This window comes from Antennarius striatus, chromosome 19, assembly GCF_040054535.1.
Source record: "Antennarius striatus isolate MH-2024 chromosome 19, ASM4005453v1, whole genome shotgun sequence".
NCBI lineage: Eukaryota > Metazoa > Chordata > Actinopteri > Lophiiformes > Antennariidae > Antennarius > Antennarius striatus.
The window spans coordinates 1,304,515-1,326,219 of record NC_090794.1 but is presented as its reverse complement, the minus strand read 5'-3'; the positions used below and the strand labels follow the sequence as shown (position 1 = coordinate 1,326,219).

The following is a 21,705-nucleotide window of genomic DNA, read 5'->3' as shown; positions in this document are numbered from 1 at the left end:
GTTTATCAAACTGTTTAACAAAAAGACTTCATCCGGGTCCAAACATGAAGAGTTGTCGGTTCAAACCCCCCCCCCCGCCCCATGGAGACACCTCCAGTCACGTGGACACGTCATGAGGGTTTTCTGGGCGATCAGCGCCACCTGCCGCCACAGGTGAGAACCACGCCCACAAACCAGTTATTCATCAGCCGGTTGTCCTCCACGTGACCGACCCCCTGACCTCCTGATTGGTGGGTCACCCCCGCGAGCCCCGGTGGTCATTACCAGCCCGTTAAAGTCATTACAGCGGCATTACTCATTCACACACACACACACACACACACACACACACACACACACACACACAGAGGGGGGGGGGGTCGGGGGCCTCATGGTGATAGAGTTCATTACCATGACCCCCCCCCGGGTCCTGCCCCCCCCACTCCCCGAATCTAAATCCACACAGGATTGAGGACCTTATAAATGAACTGATGCTCCTTCAATCCCGGATTAAAATTGATGTTCAATTAGAGAACCCCCCCCCCCTCCGCTGAGCTGCACCCCCCCGTCCCTCCTCATCCGACCCCTCCCCATCCTTTCTGCAGGAGTAAAACCGAGCGCCAGCCGGAGACGCGCGTCAGACGGAGCGCGCACCGGGAGGAGGTGTCCGCGCGGAGCTCAGATTTAATCCGCGGTTCGTTTTCCACGGGTTTGTACCGGGACCGCGGCTCCGGATGCCGCCTGCACGGAACCGGACTCACGCGCCCGGACGCGAGGAGAGGCTCCGTTAACAACACCGGCGACACGCGCCCCGCACCGAACCCTTTGAAGTTTCCCCCCCCCCACACCGGCGCGCACCGATGATGGCCTTCATGGTCCACCTGAAGGCGGTGGCGCACCTCCGGGGGAGGGGTGACCGGATCGCCAGGGTTACCTTCAGAGGTAGGTGCGCGTGCACGTGCGCGTGGCACTGATTTTCACACCTGCGGCACCGGGGGGGGGAGGGGCGCCAAAAAAAAGTTGGGGGAGCCCCCTTCCGGTGCGCGCCTGGATTCACCCTGACGCCCTTTTTACGCAAAGTCCAGATTATATCTTATTGATGATTATTGATTATTACACATTTAATGGTTTAATGAATGACGAGAACGCGCCTGGATGCGCGTCCACGCGCGTTCGTGTCCGTTCAGAATCCTCTCGGGACCGCGGGAGTCGGTCAAACCCGAGTTTTGCGGTAAAGTGACGTCACACCGATCTTGTCAAACAGCTAATGAAGAGCAGGTTCAGCCAATCACGGGGGTTGATGGACCGGAAGTAAAGTTCTACTCCAACCGGTGAAGGCCAGTAGGTCAAACTGATGCTACCGACCGCAGGGGAGGGGAGGGGGGTGGGATCGATTTTAATGACCCTCCCGGGGGTAATTGACGCTCTTTAGCGCATCGTGATGGATCACGTGACCCCTGCTGCTGGTTTCTTGGGAGTTCAGGGATGAAGGAGGAGGATGAGGAGGAGATCTGTCAGCAGCAGGGTGTGAAAAAGCACCCCCCCTCCCCCATTGAGACAATCCAGGGAGGTTTGGATGGAATAACCTGCTGGTGGTGGTGGTGGTGGTGGTGGCGACGGCCGATGAGTCTGCTGAGCCCTGTTGAAACTAGTGAATCGTGTTGATGTTGGATTAATCCAGCGGGAACATTTCCTGTCGTCTAATCCGGTTTATATTGTTTTTGGGAGAACTTCCTGAGCGACTGAAGCTACTTCCTGTCTGGACAGGAAGGGGTGTGTCTAAAATGCTCCGGGCTGCAACCCGGGAACGCCCAAATCCCAATCGGACTGAATACAGTTTAGTTTACACCCCCTACGTGTTAGCGTCTCAAATTCATGAAGCAAACAAGCAAAATTAAGCTGCCAGGTGAGACCGGAGGGGGCGGGGCTTCCGGAAGGGCGGGGCCTCAGGTGACCCTCCAGCAACAGGTGATTGTTTGAGGATGAATTTGTTCTTGATTTGTTCTTATCATTGTGACCTCGCCGGGGGTTTTTGTGGCGTGGACTCGTATCGCTCCTCCGTTCAGTCACCTCATGCCCCCCCACCCCCCGCCTCCTGCCCCCCCACCCCCCCATTGTTTTCTCCAGGTAAACAAGACATTAATCTGTCTTTTCATTGGTGTTTGAAGGGACAAACCGGTGCCAGACGGCCGTCAGGTGTTTCAGCGCTGATGGATGTGTTTTAATGATGTCCAGCCTGTAGAGAGGTCTCCAAAATAAAAGCACTAGCCTGTAGAGGGGTCTCCAAAATAAAAGCACCAGCCTGTAGAGGGGTCTCCAAAATAAAAGCACCAGCCTGTAGAGGGGTCTCCAAAATAAAAGCACTAGACTGTAGAGGGGTCTCCAAAATAAAAGCACTAGACTGTAGAGGGGTCTCCAAAATAAAAGCACCAGCCTGTAGAGGGGTCTCCAAAATAAAAGCACCAGCCTGTAGAGAGGTCTCCAAAATAAAAGCACTAGACTGTAGAGGGGTCTCCAAAATAAAAGCACCAGCCTGTAGAGGGGTCTCCAAAATAAAAGCACCAGCCTGTAGAGAGGTCTCCAAAATAAAAGCACTAGACTGTAGAGGGGTCTCCAAAATAAAAGCACCAGCCTGTAGAGGGGTCTCCAAAATAAAAGCACCAGCCTGTAGAGAGGTCTCCAAAATAAAAGCACTAGCCTGTAGAGGGGTCTCCAAAATAAAAGCACTAGCCTGTAGAGGGGTCTCCAAAATAAAAGCACTAGCCTGTAGAGGGGTCTCCAAAATAAAAGCACTAGCCTGTAGAGGGGTCTCCAAAATAAAAGCACTAGACTGTAGAGGGGTCTCCAAAATAAAAGCACTAGCCCACAAGAGAGGTCTCCTACAAAATAAAAGCACTAGCCCACAGAAAGGTCTCCTACAAAATAAAAGCACTAGCCCACAGAGAGGTCTCCTACAAAATAAAAGCACTAGCCCACAGAAAGGTCTCCTACAAAATAAAAGCACTAGCCCGCAGAGAGGTCTACTACAGAATAAAATCACTAGCCCACAGAGAGGTCTACTACAAAATAAAAGCACTAGCCCGCAGAGAGGTCTACTACAGAATAAAAGCACTAGCCCACAGAGAGGTCTACTACAGAATAAAAGCACCAGCCTTTAGAGAGGTCTCCTACAAAATAAAAGCACTAGCCTATAGAGAGGTCTCCTACACAATAAAAGCACCAGGACTACAGCCATCATTGTTCACTTGTTTTAGATAAATCAATGCAGGAAACGGAATCCAGACGGTGGCGGTGGCGGCGGATGATTCTGCTGAACCCCACAGCCAGCTTGAACCTGCTGTGTCGGTGTGGGTTTTTTAATATAAGGGGGGGTCATAAACCAAAACAAGCCAGTAGAATGATGGTTGTGATCATTAAATGTGTCACCTGACCCCGACCCCCCCATACTGAAGGGAACACAGACGTTATCAGTGTTTGTCTCCTGCAGGTCTGTCCTTCTACAGCCGGGTGGTGGAGAACTGTGAGGACGTCGCTCGCTTTAATGAGGTCAGTGTCTTCATTTCCTGCCTCAAACATCAGAACAAACCGCAAGCAATTATCTGAGGAGCTGCAGCCCCGCCCCCCCCCACAGCTCCCTCCCCACCCCCCCAGCCCCCCACGCCTCGGCGGCGGCGCCTCGTGAAGCTCCATGATGAGTTTATGATCGGAAAACTATTCAGATGAGCAGACGTCGGCAGTTCTGATGTTTTTGTGCAGACGACTGGCCCCGCCTACACGTCCTTTTATGGTCACTTCATCCTGGCTGGCGTTCTGGTGGCTCCACCCAGGCGTGAAACGAACACGATGAACTGAGGGGTAATTAATCTGCATCTGCGCGGCGGCTCAAACCTGTCTGGGTCTCCACAGGAGAGGATTCTGGGAAATATTCCCGGTTCGATTCCCGACGGCTTCCTGTCCAACTTTTTCTGCTTCGTTTTGGAGGAAATGCGTTCAGGAGCAGCGAGGAGAGACGCTGGAGGATTTTCGGCGTTAAATTTTTCTCGCTGAGCTTCTTTCCTCCCCTCTGATTGGCTCGCGCCGCCGCTTCCTGCCTGATAACGGCGAGCTTTTGTTTCTAGGCTAATCAAGGGGGGGAAAAAACATGCTAGGAGTTTCAGAAGGGAGGATGGCGTCTCCTCCTGGGGGGCGGGGCTTAGACATGATCCGCTGTGATGGTGCCGCGCTATGCTCGCTCGTCGCTCTTGTGCCGCGGCGAGGTCGTTAGCATCGGTCAGCGTCAACCGGCCGGGTTTCCCTCGGGACGACTTGTGCTCCCGGTACAGCGATGCTGCTGGTGCCCCCCCATTACACACACACACACACACACACACACACACACACACACACACACACACCAATAAGCACTTGAGCAGCTCCTCATCTGACATCTTCATCCCCGGTGACAGAACTCGTGCACGGCTCACTACGCTAAAGGCCATTAGCATAGCGGCGTTCTCCATGGTCTGTTGGGATCTGGGTTCATTATTCATTCCATGGATGAGACCCCCCCCCCCCACACTAACCCCCCATCACCCCATCACCACATATTTGGAGCAAAAATATCTGGTTAAAAATCTGTGTGCATGCTGGAGGCGTGGCCAAAAAAGTGCTGAAACCACGGTATTGAGATACTTGCGATACTTAATGGCGTTTCGCCTTGAATGTCATTTACACACGGTTGCAACTACACCATAATGAACCATGTGCACCCCCACTTCAAATTTGTTAAGTTGCATGAACTTAAATTTTTTAAGTCTCGGTCACTTAAAGTGATCCAGTTAAGGTTGCTCACTATTTTTAATTGACTTAGCTTAATTTATTTAAGGCAATGAGGTTGCATAATTTTTTCAAGTGAAGTCAGCATATTTTATTTTGCAGTGTATCTTTAACTGAAGTCGTGGTTGCCCGGGGCGACCACAGACACATGGGCGGAGCCAAGACTCCGCCCTTTCTCCGCCCACCAGCTGCATTTGAAGTTCTCGCTCTTGTTCGTCCTCATCAGCAACGGATCCCGACTCCATGAGGTCACTTCCTCCGGTAATCAGATTCAAGGGAAGCGAGTGGGCGTCGCCACCCGGGTTGGGGTTTATCAACGTCGGCGCACCCCTGACATGGAATCAAACGCCACCCAGACTTCTTCGAGTTCAAAAAGAAGAGCTGGAATTCTTGCCGCAGCTAAAAAATATCCTGAATTCTCCGTCTTTTTAAGATTCAGTGGCTCCAGGGAGGAAGTTTCCAGCTGAATAAGTGATGATCGTGCAGAAACGCGGCGCCGCTCAGTCGACACACTGATCGTACGGGACGGAATTACAGCTTTACTCTGTGGAGCTTAAAATGTTCCACTTTTTAATTGCAATAAATTATTCAGATTCAGGAGTGATGATGAGTTAAAGTCATGAGTGTTAGGAGTTCCTTCTTCTCCTTTCTCCTCCTTCTTCTTCTTCTTCATGCTAACCTGCTGGATCTTATTGTCCTCTCATCTCCTGATTATCCTCCTCGTCTCCACCACCTCCACTAGAAGACAAAACCGAGCTTCTATTTTTAGAGAGAGAAAAGAGGGAAATCATCTCAGGAGGAAACTTTGTTGAGTCTCCTGGAGTTGTGAGCGTGTCTCCAGACAAACATCCTCATTATCGCTGCGTCTGCACAACCCACAGCTAACTATTCAGCCGCCCGGCTCCGAAACGTGCCTCCTTGAATTCCTGGTTCTGAGGCGAGACGTCCACCAATCATGAAGACCCGCCCACCCCACTTCCTGACTAGCATTAGCATCACCATGCTACCACACTGGACCGCCTCTGTGGAGTTGATCATTAAATTCTCTTTAAATATTCAACTTTTTTCTAGTTTTAACGGTGGATTCTGGCCTCTGCGTCCGTTTCTTCTTCTTCACGTTGGTCATCTTTTATTTAGAAGATGAGAACCAGAAGAAGGAGAACTGGATGGAACAGATGTAGGGCGGATTCAATAATTTACTGCTGCAGAGGTCGACGGCAAAACCAGAGAAAACAGAAAAACCCTTTCCTCAGTGTCCGAGGAGGAGGAGGAGGAGGAGGAGGAGGCTCCTTCATCGCTTTCATCCTCACACCCGCCTCCAGCAGCAACGACATCACTGTTAAAACGACACGTGTCTCATAATGAACCATTGTAGTGTTTCCATCCTGCATCCATGGCAACAGTCAAGGGTTATCAAAAGGATGGAGTGAGGGGGTGAGGGGTGGGATGGGGACTGAGGACAGCCTGGTCATTCATCTACTCGCCATGGCGATGCAGCGTGGGATCACCGCAGCATCAGCACCGCTCCGGCGAGGCCACCACACCTGTCAGCCAATCAGCTTCAGATACAACACAAGGGCTTCTGGGAAAGATAGAGTTGACCAGAGGCTCGGAAAGAAAGCCCGGTGTTTATTTTGGGATGTCTGCGTTAAATCTTTAACATCAGAGACAGATGGAATCCGACAGGAGGAGCATTGCATCAGCGGATCCGGATCAGGATCCAGATCTGGATCCTGATGTAGATCTGGTGGATCGGGATCTATATTTTGTGGAGGTGGTGCACTAACAGAAAAAGGAGACGTGACCCGTACCGCCACGTTCTCGCCTGACAGGGTTCTCGGCTCTGGTTTTGTGTGGGTTTTTAAGCCCTTTATTTTTGCTGCAGGCGTCGGGCACCGTGAACGCCTCACTGCTTCCTTCAGGGTTGTGTTCAACCACAGATAAGCAGCATTCAACGTTTGAGCAGAGGATGAAGACATGCAGGCTGAGTGTGTGTGGATGTGAAACACACACACACACACACACACACACACCACACACACACACACACACACACACACACACACACACACACACACACACACACACACACATCACTAAACCTGACTCCGATGTCTTCACATTCACACAAACAACACAACCACTGTGTGTGTGTGTGTGTGTGTGTGTGTGTGTGTTCATTTGTGTCCTGTTACACATTCTCTCCTAGGGGTTTGAACCCACTGCATGTTTGTGACGGAAGTACAGTTATAACCTCGGCCAGTGACCACCACTTGATAACAGGCTTAATAACAGGCCTAATAGCAGGCTTAATAACAAGCCTAATGACAGGTTTCATACACGTTTAATAACACATTTAACTACAGTTTTAATAACAGATTTACTAATAGATTTAACAGGCTTAATAACAGGTATAATAACAGACTTAATAACAGGTTTGATAACAGACTTAACAGGTTTAATAACAGGCTTAATAACAGGTTCAATAACAGATTTAATAACAGGTTTAATAACAGACTTAATAACAGGTTTAATAACAGACTTAATAACAGGCTTAATAACAGGCTTAATAACAGGTTTAATAACAGACTTAATAACAGACTTAATAACAGACTTAATAACAGACTTAATAACAGACTTAATAACAGACTTAATAACAGGTTTAATAACAGGCTTAATAACAGGTTTAATAACAGACTTAATAACAGACTTAATAACAGGTTTAATAACAGACTTAATAATAGGTTTGATAACAGACTTAATAACAGGTTTAATAACAGACTTAATAACAGGTTTAATAACAGACTTACTAACAGGTTTAATAACAGACTTAATAACAGGTTTGATAACAGACTTAATAACAGGTTTAATAACAAACTTAATAACAGGTTTGATAACAGGCCATTCATAAATATCTTATTTCTGCTGGTGTAAAGCTAAAACACACTCCATGCATTATTGATCTACTTCATTAACTATTCATTGATCCATTTTCTGGCAGCATCCCAGAACTAAAGAAAACATGTCAACAGTTTGTTTCCAACACACGGGTTCAGTCGTTGTTGTTTGTTTGTTTGTTTGTTTGTTTATTGGCAAAAAATGAACTGATTTCCATGAACGGTTGTGTGAGTGAGAATATCTTCCAACCATATATTGACGACTGTGGGTCACGGGGGTTGCTGGAGCCAATCCCAGTTGAGTATCGGCAAAAGGCAGGGTACACCCTGGATGTGTCCCGGGGATGAATAGATATCTTCAACAGATTATTTCTAATCTTTGTGATAAATTCTGCTGATCAGACGGAACAGGCGATTGAAACAGCCGTAATCTCTGAAGGACGCGCCGTCTTTAGAGTCTTTGATTACAGTAATTAAGAACGTGGCGTTAAAGCGATTACATCTCAACCCCCCCCGTTTGACTTAGCGGCTAATTAACAGCGTGTTCTTATTATAATCTGTTTGCTGGTCCAGAAGCGACTCGATGAGCGTCTGATCGTCCCGACAAATACAATTAGAGAAGACGTCGCCGTGGAGATTTCTGGTGGAAAATGATTCGTGAAGGAAAGCGGCGGTTGGTTTTCATCCTCTCCCTGTCGCTTTACATCCGAATAACTTCTCATGGCAAAGCAAACGTAGTTTCCTCTGCCTAAATGACGGGAATCAAATTAGTTGGGTTTACGTAACGAGCCTGAAATAAGTCCTTCGATTGATTTATCGATCTTTTCCGGATCAACCGATTGCGCGAATCACCAATATTTCTGTTTCTTCTAGACCTTCCGGTGGCCCATCGCCAGCAGGCTGGACGGAAACGAGATGCTGGAGATCCAAGTTTACAACTACAGCAAAGTCTTCTCCAACAGGTAAGACCTTCCCATCAGAGAACGGCCGTTTCGGAGCAGATCCTCCCCGCTTCCGTTTCCCCAGACGAATGGAGGGTAATGTCTCAGAGAACTGGTTCTAATCGACTCAATTGTGAGCGAAACGGACGCCGAAGCTCGAGGAGGGAATGAAATGGCTGGAGATTGTGGGTAATGACTGCGTTTATCACTTCGGGCTGGCTGAGCAATCGATCATGACAGGCGTAGAGCTTCTGGGGGGGGTTGATGAGATCGCCTGATCTCGTTTTAGCATGTGAGTCTTGGTTCATGTGGGTCTTTAGGAAGAGTCTTACTTCTGAGACGTCAAAGTGTTTTAGAGTCTACCAGGAAGTCCGGTGTTGAATTCTAACCTCGTTTCTCTCTTTGCTCGTGGGTCTATATCTAATTTCCCTCCTTATCTTGTTAACGTGTGAATGATGGCGCGTTTGGATCCGTGGGCTGCGATTGGGAGAGACTGGACCAGCTGTGCAGACAGATGCTGCAGAAAGGAGGCGACGTTTCAGGGCAATCTCTACGCGTTTGTCGACTTTGCAAGAAGTTCCTGCAACAGCTTTACGTTTAAAACCTGCTGGTTTTCTGTCCAGGGGGGGGAAAGCACTGCATCAAAACAAGACTCGGTGCTGCATTAATGCAGCGTCCGACCGGCTCTGACTCCTCTTTGGGGGGATTTCTCTCCTGCAGGTGCCAGCTTTGAAACGTCTTTACAAAAAAAAACTGCGCTAATTGGCCAACGCCACATTTCTGCTAACGTTCTAGCTCGTTCCACCTTCCCAGAAATCTGCACAACTTGATTCTGACATTCGTGGTCTCCAGAGGACAACACCCGGAGGACCTGGTGGTCCATTTTCGACTGGAAAAGCTCACTTTTTCATCTACTTCCTGCTTTGGAACCTCAAATGCGCGTTCAGAATCTACGCAGACGAACACTCTTGCATGCAAAGACACATTAAGAGGTAAATAATTCACAATGAGTCCTAGCTTGCGTTGCGCTCACACCTGGCCCATATGTCTGCCGGCGGCATCATTACCGGCGCCGACACGCTGCGAGGCCAGCGTATCGCGCCCCGCGACCGCAACTGAGATCGCATTACCGCAACACAAAGAGAAAGCAGTGATGCATGATGGTCCGGGTGATGTAGTGGCGTACGGGCCGTGTGTCATTATCCGTTTTCCCTCGTGGTTGAGCGATGCGCTTCTATTCACATGTCGCGTAGGAGTTGCAAGAGCAAACAAAAGGGGGAGGCTAACGCTAATGCCCGAGGGCGGGGGACCCGGGGGGCCAATGGAGGAGGATCAGTAAACGGAATTATTGATAGAATGTTTTAAAGTCGTGGTGAACACATTGTGAGACTGTCCCACGTGAGCAAAGATACACTTCATGAATAATTTGTTCTGGACTCCTGCAGATCTATAAGAGATAAAAACATACAACAGAACAACATCCCAACAAAACAGTCTCAGACAGAGGATGGGACCTCGAGGTACGAGTAATTTGAGATACGAGTCGTCGCTTTGTCCACATTTTTCTTTGACATACGAGCAGAAATCTGAGATACGAGTCAGGAAACTTCAGGATACGACATCAGTGAGACCGTTGGTGGAGTAAACACGTAGCTCGTGTGTTCTCCTGACGTTCCTTTTCTTTCTTTATTTACTTATATATAATTAATTATACACTACACACACCACAACAGAGAAAGCAGCTGTTTTTTTGAAGGTGTCCTTGAACTAACAGCAGATGGTGGAACTGAAAGCGGGCGCCGGCCAAACCAGAACCTGGAGATGGAGGATATGCAAATACGTCTGATGCAGCAGAATTTATGAAGCTCATTCTGTTCAGGCTTTCACCAACACGCCCATCACTCCCCTCACCTGAGCTCCGCCCACCTACACCTCTAATCCCGCCTCCACCTGAGCATCCACCCGTCAGCCGCCATGACAATCCCTAAATTCTGATCATTCTAGTTTTCCTCCAGTGACTTTAGACTGACTGTAAAATCCAAATTTACTTGCGTAAATGCAAATGCCATCGCCATAGCAACAAAAGACACGGGCCACAAATATCCCTGAGAAACCGTTTCTTTCTGTAAACACGACGCAGCTGCAGATTATTTAATCGTAATCAATACGCGGCGGGCGGAGGCGAGGCGCCGGCGGCGCGGTTTGCTGACGGCGCATCGAGTTTATCGCCAGATCAGATGAGAAGGAATTAAAGCCTCGTCAGACGGGCGTCGACCCGACAGGTCGCCGATGGTGGGAGAGAACCTCCATCGTCGTCGTCGTGTTTCCTTTTGAAGCGTCTTTGACTTTTATCGGTCTCTTTTCTCGTCTCTCAGCACGAAATGAAATGAATTTCATTCCCCTCAGAGGCTTCAGCTCCTGTTTGCCTTTTCATTGCACTGAAGAAACAGAAGCGCAGCAGTGGTTCTGACCTCAGAGTTCAGTCCCTTCAGGAACCTGTGGTGGAACCACGCCGAGGTTCTCACCGGTTTGCTTGTTCAATGGAAGCAGGAATAAATATTCATCATGTTATTCGTTAAGCCAAAAAACGTAGTAAATTTGCCAGTTTTTGGGATGTAACATGCCCATAACGTAACAAGAGCCGTGAAGCGATTACATAAAATTTTTGGTTCGTAATGTAATAATTTATTACTAACCCTGACCCCCTAATTATTACATTTTTAAACGTTTCCATAGTAACCCAATAGGATGTGTCTGATTGTTGTTGTAGGTTTTTCACGAAGTAGAGATGAGTGAGTGAAGGAAGTAAGCGGATGGTGGTGGTGGTGGTGGCTGATGACCCTGCATAGGCTGGGAGATTTGCAAAGGAAACCTGGAGGCTCGCAAAGTAGCTCGACACAAATGGAAAAGGGGAAGGCAGATTTAAATTATAAAGCAGATGAAAGTAAATTGTTCGCAGGCGTTCAATAAATAATGAACGGCGTCTTTTGAAGAGTTAAAAGAAAAAGAAAAAACAAGATCCAGAACCTGAGAAGACTTGCCGGTTTTCAATTATTCAGCGCTTGTTGGAGCGCGACAGCGTCTGAAAAGGAAGTGACGGACAGTTTGATTTTTAAGTAGCTCCACAAATCGATCCGTCAACATAAAGAGACGCTTGATTCCGGTTTTTGTTTTTTTTTGTATCCTTGAAGTCCATCTGTTCAACCTCCAATAAAAAGTTTTCACAGCGTAAAAACCTGATTTCCTGTCAGCACGGGACATGTGACAACGTCGCACCGCTAGCAACGTTAGCTCCCTGTTGTTTATGATGCAAAAGTGATGAGTTTTGATGTATTTTATTATAGTTTTTTTTTATATACTGAATTGATCCCACAAGGGAAATTAAGAAGGACTGCTGGTGCTAACGATATTAGCATACCGGGTAATGACACTAAAGGAGCAGCTAAAATAGCATTTTCTCATTAAAATATGAGATTTTGTTGCTTTTGGAGTCGTAAACATTCGTTTTTTTGGTTGTTTTATTACCTTTTATTCGAGCTGTCGAGGGATCAACCTGCTGTGGAGCTCCAGGTTGATTCCGAGGAACCAGAAAACGACGAGAACTTCCGCCGATCCGTCGACCTGCAGGCCGTGTTTTCATTGGATGTTTAAATTTGATTGATTTTTTTTGCGGATTACAGGAGTTTTCATCCTGTTGGTTTTGTCATCCTGTCGGGAAATTCATCATTTGTGGCGTCCCCTGCGGACATCGTGAGTCTGAGTGTGTGTGTGTGTGTGTGTGTGTGTGTGTGTGTGTGTGTGGCTGTGCGCCAACTGGGAAGCTATTGATTGTGCGCTCATCTTTTTATGTCCTGATTTCTCCCTGCAGACTCGTTTTTAGCTCAGCGATGTTTGTTTTCTCCATTTTTATTTTATTCTTTTATGCATTCAATGAGATTAAAAACGCAGGTGTGTTTGCTGTCCGCAACTTCCCTTTTGTGTGTGTGTGTGTGTGTGTGTGTGTGTGTGTTTTTTTTTCTTTTTGCAGATGCAAATGAATCCATTACAATAGAAAGATGTGTGTCTGCGGCTCGGCTTTCATCGAGCGCTGCGTTGTGATTGGTCGGCGAATTACAAACCGGTTTATGGTCACATGTTTGAATTATTCAGCAGCTCTCATTGGACGGCTGCAGTTCTTTTCATGGTGGAATTCCACAAACCATCCTGCAGTTGGAAACGCGTGAATGTAGCTACAAGCTGCAGTTAACCACGCCCACTTTTATGCTCAAGCTCCACCCCCAAAAAGTTACAAAACTCGAATGCAAATTAAATTTAACAACTTTGCACGAACAGAAATTGAAATAAAATATCGTAAAGTCTCATCATTGGGTGCTGAGGAAGAGGAGGAGGAGCTTGGCGAAGGGCGTTAGCTGTGATTGGCTTTGGGGGGGTGACAGATTGTCGGGAGCGGCTGACGCTAATTGACAGATGCTTCCAGTCAATTAAAAGTATTTACTGGTGCAGCTGAGAAAGTAGATCCGCCGGCGGCGTGATGGAAGCAGACGGCGAGCGGGGGAGGGGGGGGGACAAAAAGCAGCGTTTAACTGAGGGATCTCTGCTGGTGTCTGCAGGCTGGTGGGAACGTTCTGTATGGTCCTGCAGAAGGTGGCGGACGAGGGACACCTGGAGCTGACGGACACGCTAACGGACGACAACAACACATCCATTAAGGTGAGCCCAAAGGTCAAAGGTCAAACTGTTCATAGCTGAAGAGAGCTGAAAGTTATGGAAGTCCTCAAAAGTAGCACGAGTAACAAGATGCAAAGGAAGTAAAGCGCTATGCTAAAGCGCTATGCTAAAGTGCTAACAATGCTAACGTGATGCTTCTGGATGATGGAGCTCATTCCAGCATCACCTGAGGGCGACGCGTCTACCTGCAACTGCACTGGAGGGGTTGCCATGGCGACAAAGCTAACCGCCTGCCTCCGGCGAGTGCGATGAGGACAGAATCACGAGAGTGTGTGTGTGTGTGTGTGTGTATGTGTGTGTGTGTGTGTGTGTGTGTGTGTGTGTGTGTGTGTGTGTGTGTGTGTGAATGAATCGCCCCGTCAGGTGAAGATGACATCATCATCGTCAGCGGGACGATGTCGTCCCCCCCCACTGGGAGACAAACGAGGATGTCGCCGTGGCGATTAAACCCAATATCCGCTGCCGAAGAGACGGATGATTTATCGTCCCGTTAGCGTCGGATTGTGAGCTGATGGGAATAAATTAGATTTGCGCCGCGGGCGTCGATTTAATCTGGAATGTTTGGAGACTCCGTCTCTCGATTTCCTTCCTGGTGGGAATTTTATTGGTTTATTGATTAAATTTAACAATTGAGATCAAGGAAACTAGAGGGACTAGACGGATGCTATTGATTAGCTCCGGCCCTCAGGGCGGGTTTGGTTCAGTGGGCGGGGCCTGAGCCTCATACAGCCACCGCTGCAGGTTTGGCTCCTCCCACAGCCCGTTTTGTTAGTAAAATGTTCCGAAACGTCCCGATTTGTGTTTCCTGCTAACAAACAAACAAACAAACAAACAACAAACAGCTTTTAATCTGCTTCCAGACCAGCGTTACCATAGAGATCCGGTACCAGCCCATGGACGGGGGGTCGGGAAGCGACCGGGACTTCCTAGACGTTCCCGACGACCGTGACGGGATGTTCGCCTTCGAGACGGACAGCCTGCTGTCGGGTCACAGCTCCGGGACGTCTCCGGGACGATCGCTGCAGGGATCCATACCCACCTTCAGGAAGTGAGTAGCATCGCCATGGTAACAGGAGAACATCCCATTAACCCCGGCTGTGGAATGTCAGGAATATTCCTCTGAGTGGGAACTTCAGGACCTGACACCAGGGGACAGTTCCCATCTCCATTTTTCCACTTTACATTTGACCGTAAATAAGAAAACATGATGCAAAAATACAAACATGATGCAAATAAACAATCACGATGCAAACATGATGCAAACAAATAAACATGATGCTAACAAATAAACATGATGCTAACAAATAAACATGATGCTTACAAATAAACACGATGCAAACAAACGTGATGCAAACACATGCTGTAAACAAACAAATACATGTTGCAAAAAACAAACATGATGGATATAAACATGATGCAAACATGCAAACAAACAAACATGATGCTGACAAACATGCTGTAAACAAACATACATGCTGCAGACACCAAGTTCAGTTTTTTTAGGGTTTTAACACATCCCTGAATGAATAGGGATATTCTTGACCTTTGACCCCTGCTGCCTCGTGTGGTGTCACCGGAGTCTGGGTGTTGATGTGGTTAAAGACCACAGTGAATTGTGTTGTTGTTGTTGTTGTTGTTGTTGTGTGAGGGTGTGTGTTGTTGTCAACCTGTTAATGGACTCTGTGAGGTCATGTGGATTCAACATGAAAATCCGACCCCCCCATTGGCTGCTCCGTTCCTCTGCAGTTTGCTTGTTGTTGTACACCGAGCACCGTGTGGGCGTTATCGATCGCTACTGTAAGCGTCTCTGGCGCCGGACGCGGCGCCCGTCGCGGCGCCGCCTCACGGCTTTAAACTAAAAACCCTCTGCGGACGTTTAGGGAGCGTCTGGAGGAAACAAGACGTCCACTCGTCTCGAAGAACACCAGGTTCATTTCCATTTCCTTACCTCGCTCCAGGCCGTCAATCCGATTGTCATCCCGTCTGGTTGCCGTGGTTGCGGATCCGTCAGTCACGCTTTGTGGATAAAATTCCGACAGCTCCTCCTCCTCCTCCTGATCGACGGAGCCGGGGAGACGCCACCCGCAGGTCACGGAGCAGAATCAATAAACCAAGTGGAGACGACTTGTGATAATTAGTCCGTTACTTTAACCCCCCCCCTCAGACCCTGGAGGTGGTGACGGCCGATGAATCACCAGCCTTTTTAAGCGTCCTGAACGAAGCATCTGCGTTTGTCTTCGTCCTGCTAACGAGGCGTTCAAGTCCAGGAGGAAAAGCGACAACTGATTGATGCTAACCAGTTAGCATCCAGGTCTATTTCCTCCTTTCTTCTGTTGAATCGGGGTCAACAAGTCGGCGCGCGTTTGTTCGTATCTACGAATGTTCATAAGTCGAATGTTCATATCTTGAGGACGACCTTCAAATTTCTCACTTAAGGATTTTTTCCCACAATGCTCTGGGTTCAAACGCAAACAGAACTGGATCTCCGCCCACTGCTGTGCAGGTGTGATCGATCACCCGCAGCCTAAAGGTCACGCCCGCCGCCCCCGCCACGGGATTTTCATCAATGCGCCAGAATTTATCGCCCCCCCACCCCTCCTAAATTGAGTGAAACTACCCCTCAAAGCTGGCCCATCCAGCTGCCCCGCCCCCTCAGTCTCCAGGCTTTGCAGGATGATTTATGTCGGCGCCCACGAAGCGTTGGGCGCTATCTGCTGCGCGGTTTTTCCCGGTAAATAAATGATTCTGCTGAAGCGGAGGGAAAAAGAGGATGATGAAGGACGATGAAGCTTCGTGTAACGTGCATCGTTCGGTGAAACACGCCTGAGGACGACAAAAAGATGCAAACGAGTAAAACAAAAAAAAAAGAAAAATCTAAACGCGTGGGTTGCCATGGCAATCTAGCGATGCAGAAGAAAATTCCTACATTTGCTCAGATTTTGAGAAAAAGGCCAGCTTCTTGTCTCTGAATGAAGCTTTATTATCCAGAGGTTGTTGGTTTTTTTCGGGGGGGGTTTCGCCTCTGGTTCAGTTGATGCAACAACGGAGTAAAAAAATGCAACAGAGCTGCTTAAAATTTAAAATCTGTTGTGTAACGCTCGTTCTCCTCGACCGTTTCCTTCAGTCTGCGCCGACATGACGGCTGGATTACAAATGTTTAAATGGAGGTGATTAAATTTACAGAAGATTCCACTTTTGTGACGCAAATGAATCTAAAAAAAACACTAAAATTTTTTTAAAAAAATAAGTGAAATAGAACCAAAAAATAAGAAAAGAAGAAACTTAAGGGGAAGGAAGAAACATCTGACGAGGAGGAGGCTAATTGGGCCAATCACAAAGCAGGAAAAAGATAGAAAGGAAGTGGAATGTGAGGTTTCAAAATAAAACAGGAAGTGTCGTTATAACTCAAACGGTGACTTTTTATATGTATTGTGTGACAGTCTGAAGTTAAAACAGAAGAAAAAAGTGGTCATGATGAAGAAAGGAAGGAAGGAAGGAAGGAAGGAAGGAAGGAAGGAAGGAAGGAAGGAAGGAAGGAAGGAAGGAAGGAAGGAAGGAAGGGAGGAAGGAAGGGAGGAAGGAAGGAAGGAAGGAGGTGTGAAGCTGCAGAGCGTTCGATAACGCTTCAGCGGGTTCTGTTTCTTCCCGTTTCCATCGCCGATCGGGTCGATCCGGCGCCGCCCCGGGAGGCATCCCAATACTTGTGGGTGTGGGTGGGAGATGCAGGAGTCCTTTCAGTAGAGCCCCCCCCCGTGCAGAACGTCCCATAGACGTCGATGAATTATTGAGCCCACCTCTAGTCTTTTATTTTGAAAGTTTTCTACAGAGTGCAAGTAAACTTTTCTTTTAATTGTCTTTAATGGGATAAAAAAGAAAATAGATATTACCTGGTATTACCTGGAATTGCTGCAATTTCTGGGGGAGTTTTTATTTTTATTTTTATTTTTTTATCTCTCAAAACTTCCTGGCCTTTGAAGCCCACATTAAAACGCCGCAGAGGTTCTCCTTCATCTGAATTCAGGCGTGGCGTCCTGCTGAAAGCCTTCGCCTCTGATGTCTGTCCTTGTATTTATTATTAACACGGAGAAAGAGAGAAGGAACGAAAGTGAAGGGAGGACATGGAAGGACTACCGGCTCCCTTTGTGTCTGAAGAGAGTTAATCCTCTCTAATCTGGTTCCTCCCGCAGCATCCGTTTGGTTATTTAAGGGTTAACTTAAAGTTTTGGGGGTCAAAGGTCAAAATGATGCTTAAAAAAATCAGATCAAACTAAAGTCAATCACGATATTCTTATCATTTTAGTTCACATTTTTTCTCTGATAAGAAGCAGCTGTCCAGACTCTCAAGCATGTATATCTCACTCCACATCCGAGACTCCGCCCACGCCCCTCGGGCTCCACCCCCTCCTCCTCCAGCTCCGCCCCCTCCTCCCTCCTGTCATCCGTCCGTCCGGCCGGTCCGACTGTCTGCAGCCGTCGGCTGGAGATGATGGACGTTTAGCTGGAACAGGAGGAAGGTGGTGGAGGTCCTGCGGTACGTAACGCAACACGTGTGTGTGACTCGTGTCATGTCATGTCATGTCATGCCAGGATCCCTGCATCACGACGGAAACTCTTAACGGTTTAAAGACCAAATTTAAATTTGCTGCTAAAAATTTCCAGCTGATTTTTTTATTTTTTTTTTTGGTTTGTTTTGCTTTTTCCAAATTTTAAATTTTGAATTCCGAGTTCCGCCTCGCGTTTTCTGAATGTTCTGGTTAAACTGGGAATGGTTTTGATTTAGTAACTCTTGATGATCCAGCAACTTTAGGGCGAACTCTTCTTTCCTACCGTCCCTGAACGCCTCAGATGAGACGTTCACTGACCTTTATTTGCACCGGTTTTCCACAGGTCCCCGTCCGGTTCTGGATCCGGACCTGGATGTACCCCAGACACGGATCCATATCCGCAGCAAATTGGACGGTCACGCTCATTTTTAATAATTAAGGGCCCTCATTTGTCGTCCTGCCGATGACATCACAGGCTTTTTGTTGCCGCGGCGACATGTGATCCCGTTCACATCAATGCAGAGACACCGGATACTCTTGTTTGGGGGGCTGGAGGGTCCGCCGGAGGGAATTAAATGTCCAACCGCGTTACAAAGATGTCCGACGATACAGATGGGAGGAGCCTAATGATGCTAATGATGTGTCCCCTCTCCTCCCCAACCGTTTCTCCTCCCCCAGAGCAGGGAGGGGCGTTTTCTCCGCCATGAAACTCGGCAAGATCAAGATTTCTAAAGACGACCACAAGAGAGGAGGTAAAATAAACTACAAAAATGGCCGCCCCCCTCTAATCCTAGAGCAAACGATGCGTTCAAGACACACTGGGAGAAAAACAAACTTAAAACCGAACTTGTTTTTCTCAGAAACTAATTTGACACCCTGAATTGAGTTCTTTTTAAATTTTAAATTGCGAAAATAAAAATTTGACAGGAAATCGGACGTGATTTAAACACACAGAATATAGATAAATGTTTGTTCACTTCCTGTCGGTCCAGAGGAGCCGGCAGTCCTGGACATGGACGACCTGGACAGGAAGGCGATGCGTCTCGCCGGATCTCTGGAGCCCGACGCCGTCTCCCTGGCGTCGGTCACGGCCGTCACCACCAACGTGTCCAACAAGAGGTGTGCTAACTGTTTAGCATCTCATAATACCAAAAATAAACACATCCAGTGTGGAATCATGGGAAAATGAGTTCTGTTTCCTTCAGGTCGAAGCCGGACATCAAGATGGAGCCGGGCTCGGGCCGACCGGTGGACTACCAGGTGCGCGTTTGTTATCGTTCGTCTTTTTTCTCTTTTAATAAGTTCATTCCTGCAGATTTAGCAGGTTTAGCTTAGCAATGCTAACGCCCATCAGATCAGCATCACGGTGATCGAGGCTCGACAGCTGATGGGGCTCAACATGGACCCCGTGGTCTGCGTGGAGATCGGCGACGACAGGAAGTACACGTCCATGAAGGAGTCGACAAACTGTCCGTATTACAACGAGGTGAGTTTACGCTAAAGAAAATAGATCCAGCCAATAGCTGAGCGCTGTGGGGGGGCGGGGGGGCAGAACTCGGCCTCCGGGTCACATCCCGGGGACAATTTGTCTACTATCGATTCGTGTTTGTCTAGAAATCCCCCCGGCGGAGCAGTTTGAACCGGTTTAGACGTCAGACGGAACCTAAACGCCTCGTTTTATAGCAGCAAGTAGAGAAATCATCAATATCCTGTTTTAAACTTTATTTACTTGTTGTTTATTTATCTGGACTGTATCCTCAGAATTTAAACCTTTTCTTTTCAAATTCACATTTTATTTCTAGTGTTTTAGCTCCTAGTTTTAGCAGCGCAGAATGAAGTTATTTCTAAAATGCCGAGTAAAAAACTGATAAAAATAGTTTATGAATAATAATGTAATTTAAAAATAATTTAATTTAATTAATTACTTTAATTTTAATTTTAATTAAATTTAATAATTTAATTTATGTCTCAGATGTTACAGAACATTTTTTAGACTTCTTTAGAACAAACACTGAAGTTGGTTTATGAGATTATGATAAACCTACAAAATCCCACCGGTCAGAAGTGACAGTGAAGTACTCGGTGGGCGGAGCTGTGATGTCACCAGAGCTGTGATGTCATCGGACCCGAACAGAAAAGCGTGATTTTAATCCCTGCTGTCCTCTATGCAGTATTTCGTCTTCGACTTCCACGTCCCGCCTGACGTCATGTTCGACAAGATCATCAAGCTGTCGGTGAGTTCTCGCTACAAACAAACAAACAAATAAACATTTTATGTTGTCATAAATGCTGTTAAAATCGCTGTTGCCTCATATTTATTCTTTTATTGCATGGGAAATAATTCAAACAAACAAATAAATTAGCTCCAATAATGAGTTTGCTCTTTATTTCCCACAATGCATTCTGTGTCCCATCTCTTTAGGTCATCCACTCCAAAAACCTCCTTCGCAGCGGGACGTTGGTGGGAACGTTCAAGATGGACGTCGGGACGGTTTACTCCCAACCCGGTAAGCGGCGGTTGTGTTCCTGACAGCTGATTGGCTGGCGTCCCGTCCTAACTGAATGACATCATCCTCAGAGCATCAGTTTTACCACAAGTGGGCCATCCTGTCCGACCCTGATGACATCACAGCGGGGTGCAAAGGGTACCTCAAGTGTGACATCGCCGTGGTCGGGAAGGGCGACAACATCAAGACGCCGCACAAAGCCAACGAGACGGACGAGGACGACGTGGAGGGGTGAGGAAGAAGAGGAACGTTGTGTCTGCAGGAGGCGTTACCCGTTACCATGGAGATTGTCTTCTCCCCCCTGCAGGAACCTCCTGCTGCCTGAGGGCATCCCAGCAGAGCGCCAGTGGGCGCGCTTCTACGTGAAGATCCACCGCGCCGAGGGCCTCCCCAAGATGAACACCACCATCATGGCCAACGTGAAGAAGGCCTTCATCGGCGAGAGCCGGGACCTGGTGGACCCCTACGTGCAAGTCCAGTTCGCCGGGCAGAAGGTAAATATTAAGTAGAACCCACAGGAGAACCTAAAGGAGAACTTACAGTAGAACCTGGAGTTGAATCCATTCCAGTCTTGTAAGAAAGCCCCAAACCCCCCAAATCATTATTGGTGTCTATTGGTTTTATCAACCAATAGACACGCAGACTTTACCTGTGTATAATTAATTATGTATAAATGTAAACAACGATAAAGACTGAAAAGAAACACAAAAATCACGAGAACACACGAGCTACGTCTTTACTTCACCAACAAGAACAAGATCCGGTCTCACTGATGTCGTATCCATCCGCCAACACGTGGTAAAGAACGTTTCAGCTCTTAGCTCGTTGAACCTGTTGAAAAACTTTATTTAAAACCTGCAGGAGACCCATTTTTCACTTCAGTACCAGCCACACGGGCCTTCAACCACCAGAACAGTAGTTTATCATTAAGATTAGCTTCCAGAGGTTTGGCTCCTCTATCGGACTTGTACGTAAAGACTGTACAATATGAAGGAAAGGCAGAGATTAGAATTAGAAAGTGTTCTGGTTAAAGGCATGAACAGAACTCGGGCCTTGTTGTTCTCCTGCCCACCTCCAGGGGAAGACGTCGGTCCAGAGGAGCAGCTACGAACCCATCTGGAACGAGCAGGTCGTCTTCACGGAGCTCTTCCCTCCCCTCTGCAAACGCATCAAGGTCCAGATACGGGACTCGGACAAGGTCAACGACGTCGCCATAGGAACGCACTTCATCGACTTACGCAAGATATCCAACGATGGCGACAAAGGTAGACCAGAGGGTTTACAAGCCTCCGTT

General features: G+C 47.6%; 1 protein-coding gene across 12 annotated transcripts in view; it reads left to right on the top strand.

The window, feature by feature from the left end:
* The first annotated feature begins 632 nt into the window (after nucleotides 1-632).
* The window catches only part of otofa (otoferlin a), a 34,940-nt gene continuing 13,867 nt past the window's right edge, over nucleotides 633-21,705 (top strand). For all 12 annotated transcript variants that reach the window (XR_011038955.1, XR_011038956.1, XM_068342844.1 and 9 more), the window contains exons 1-14: nucleotides 633-921; nucleotides 3,467-3,525; nucleotides 8,565-8,653; nucleotides 13,243-13,342; nucleotides 14,221-14,408; nucleotides 18,583-18,656; nucleotides 18,897-19,023; nucleotides 19,110-19,164; nucleotides 19,259-19,390; nucleotides 20,076-20,138; nucleotides 20,327-20,411; nucleotides 20,483-20,642; nucleotides 20,719-20,905; nucleotides 21,490-21,676. Coding sequence is in view for 10 of the 12 variants with exons in the window: in XM_068342844.1 (XP_068198945.1) it covers nucleotides 840-921; nucleotides 3,467-3,525; nucleotides 8,565-8,653; nucleotides 13,243-13,342; nucleotides 14,221-14,408; nucleotides 18,583-18,656; nucleotides 18,897-19,023; nucleotides 19,110-19,164; nucleotides 19,259-19,390; nucleotides 20,076-20,138; nucleotides 20,327-20,411; nucleotides 20,483-20,642; nucleotides 20,719-20,905; nucleotides 21,490-21,676 (1,588 nt within the window). In the remaining 2 variants the exon portion in view is untranslated. The remainder of the gene's footprint in view (nucleotides 922-3,466; nucleotides 3,526-8,564; nucleotides 8,654-13,242; nucleotides 13,343-14,220; nucleotides 14,409-18,582; nucleotides 18,657-18,896; nucleotides 19,024-19,109; nucleotides 19,165-19,258; nucleotides 19,391-20,075; nucleotides 20,139-20,326; nucleotides 20,412-20,482; nucleotides 20,643-20,718; nucleotides 20,906-21,489; nucleotides 21,677-21,705) is intronic.